At 44.7% G+C, this 748-nt stretch overlaps 1 protein-coding gene across 1 annotated transcript in view; it reads left to right on the top strand.

The window, feature by feature from the left end:
* Positions 1–748, top strand: part of LOC107675413 (toll-interacting protein) — a 23,266-nt gene that overhangs the window by 9,527 nt on the left and 12,991 nt on the right. Inside the window, exon 2 of the mRNA XM_016469732.1 lies at positions 319–468. Coding sequence (XP_016325218.1) covers positions 319–468 — 150 coding nt within the window. The remainder of the gene's footprint in view (positions 1–318; positions 469–748) is intronic.

Genomic DNA, 748 nt, shown 5'->3' with positions numbered 1-748 from the left:
GCATGCGATTAATCGTGCAGCCCTGCGTTGAATCAATGAAAGCAGTTGAATCTTCTGTTTATCCAGCTACCGCTATAGGCATTTCCTGGGTTTCTTCTGCGAGGCGTATTTGGAGTTTCAGCGCGAGAGCGCCCTCTGGCCTTCGGATGGAGATTTACTGCTGATCACAGAACCGTGCTTCACTGAAAGATACGCATGACAATCGCAGCTTCTGTCGAATCGCGATCTCAATTCCATTTCGATTTTATCGTGCAGCCCTATTCTGACGTATCGTAACTCATTGCACAAAATCGAAAACTGTTCTTATTCTCTGTTCAGGTCTACATCGGTGAGCTGCCTCAGGATTTCCTGAGAATCACCCCGACGCAGCAGCAGCAGCAGGTGCAGTTAGACGCCCAGGCGGCCCAACAGCTGCAGTACGGAGGATCTTTAGCAACAGCTGGCCGCCTCAGCATCACTGTCGTACAGGTACGTCTACAGGGTTATTTTACTGGTGGACGGTCAGACTTTGCTGTACTGAATGTACATTTTTTAAGTATTTGTACTGTAGGGGATAGGGCTGTGCAATATATCGAAATATCGCAATATGCATATCGCTACGGCTTGCAATATTTGGGGCCATGAACAAAAGACAAAGAGAAAATAACTCACTGCTCTTACCTAAATAACTTTTGTAGCTTAAATAAGAATCAGTGCATATTGAATTCATAGAGTAGTAAATACTAAGCAGTGTTTTATTTTTCCTTTT

Source organism: Sinocyclocheilus anshuiensis, unplaced genomic scaffold (assembly GCF_001515605.1).
Source record: "Sinocyclocheilus anshuiensis isolate Anshui unplaced genomic scaffold, SAMN03320099.WGS_v1.1 scaffold1081, whole genome shotgun sequence".
Lineage (NCBI taxonomy): Eukaryota > Metazoa > Chordata > Actinopteri > Cypriniformes > Cyprinidae > Sinocyclocheilus > Sinocyclocheilus anshuiensis.
Note: the sequence above shows the minus strand (reverse complement) of the source record. Positions and strands in the feature narration are given on the sequence as shown.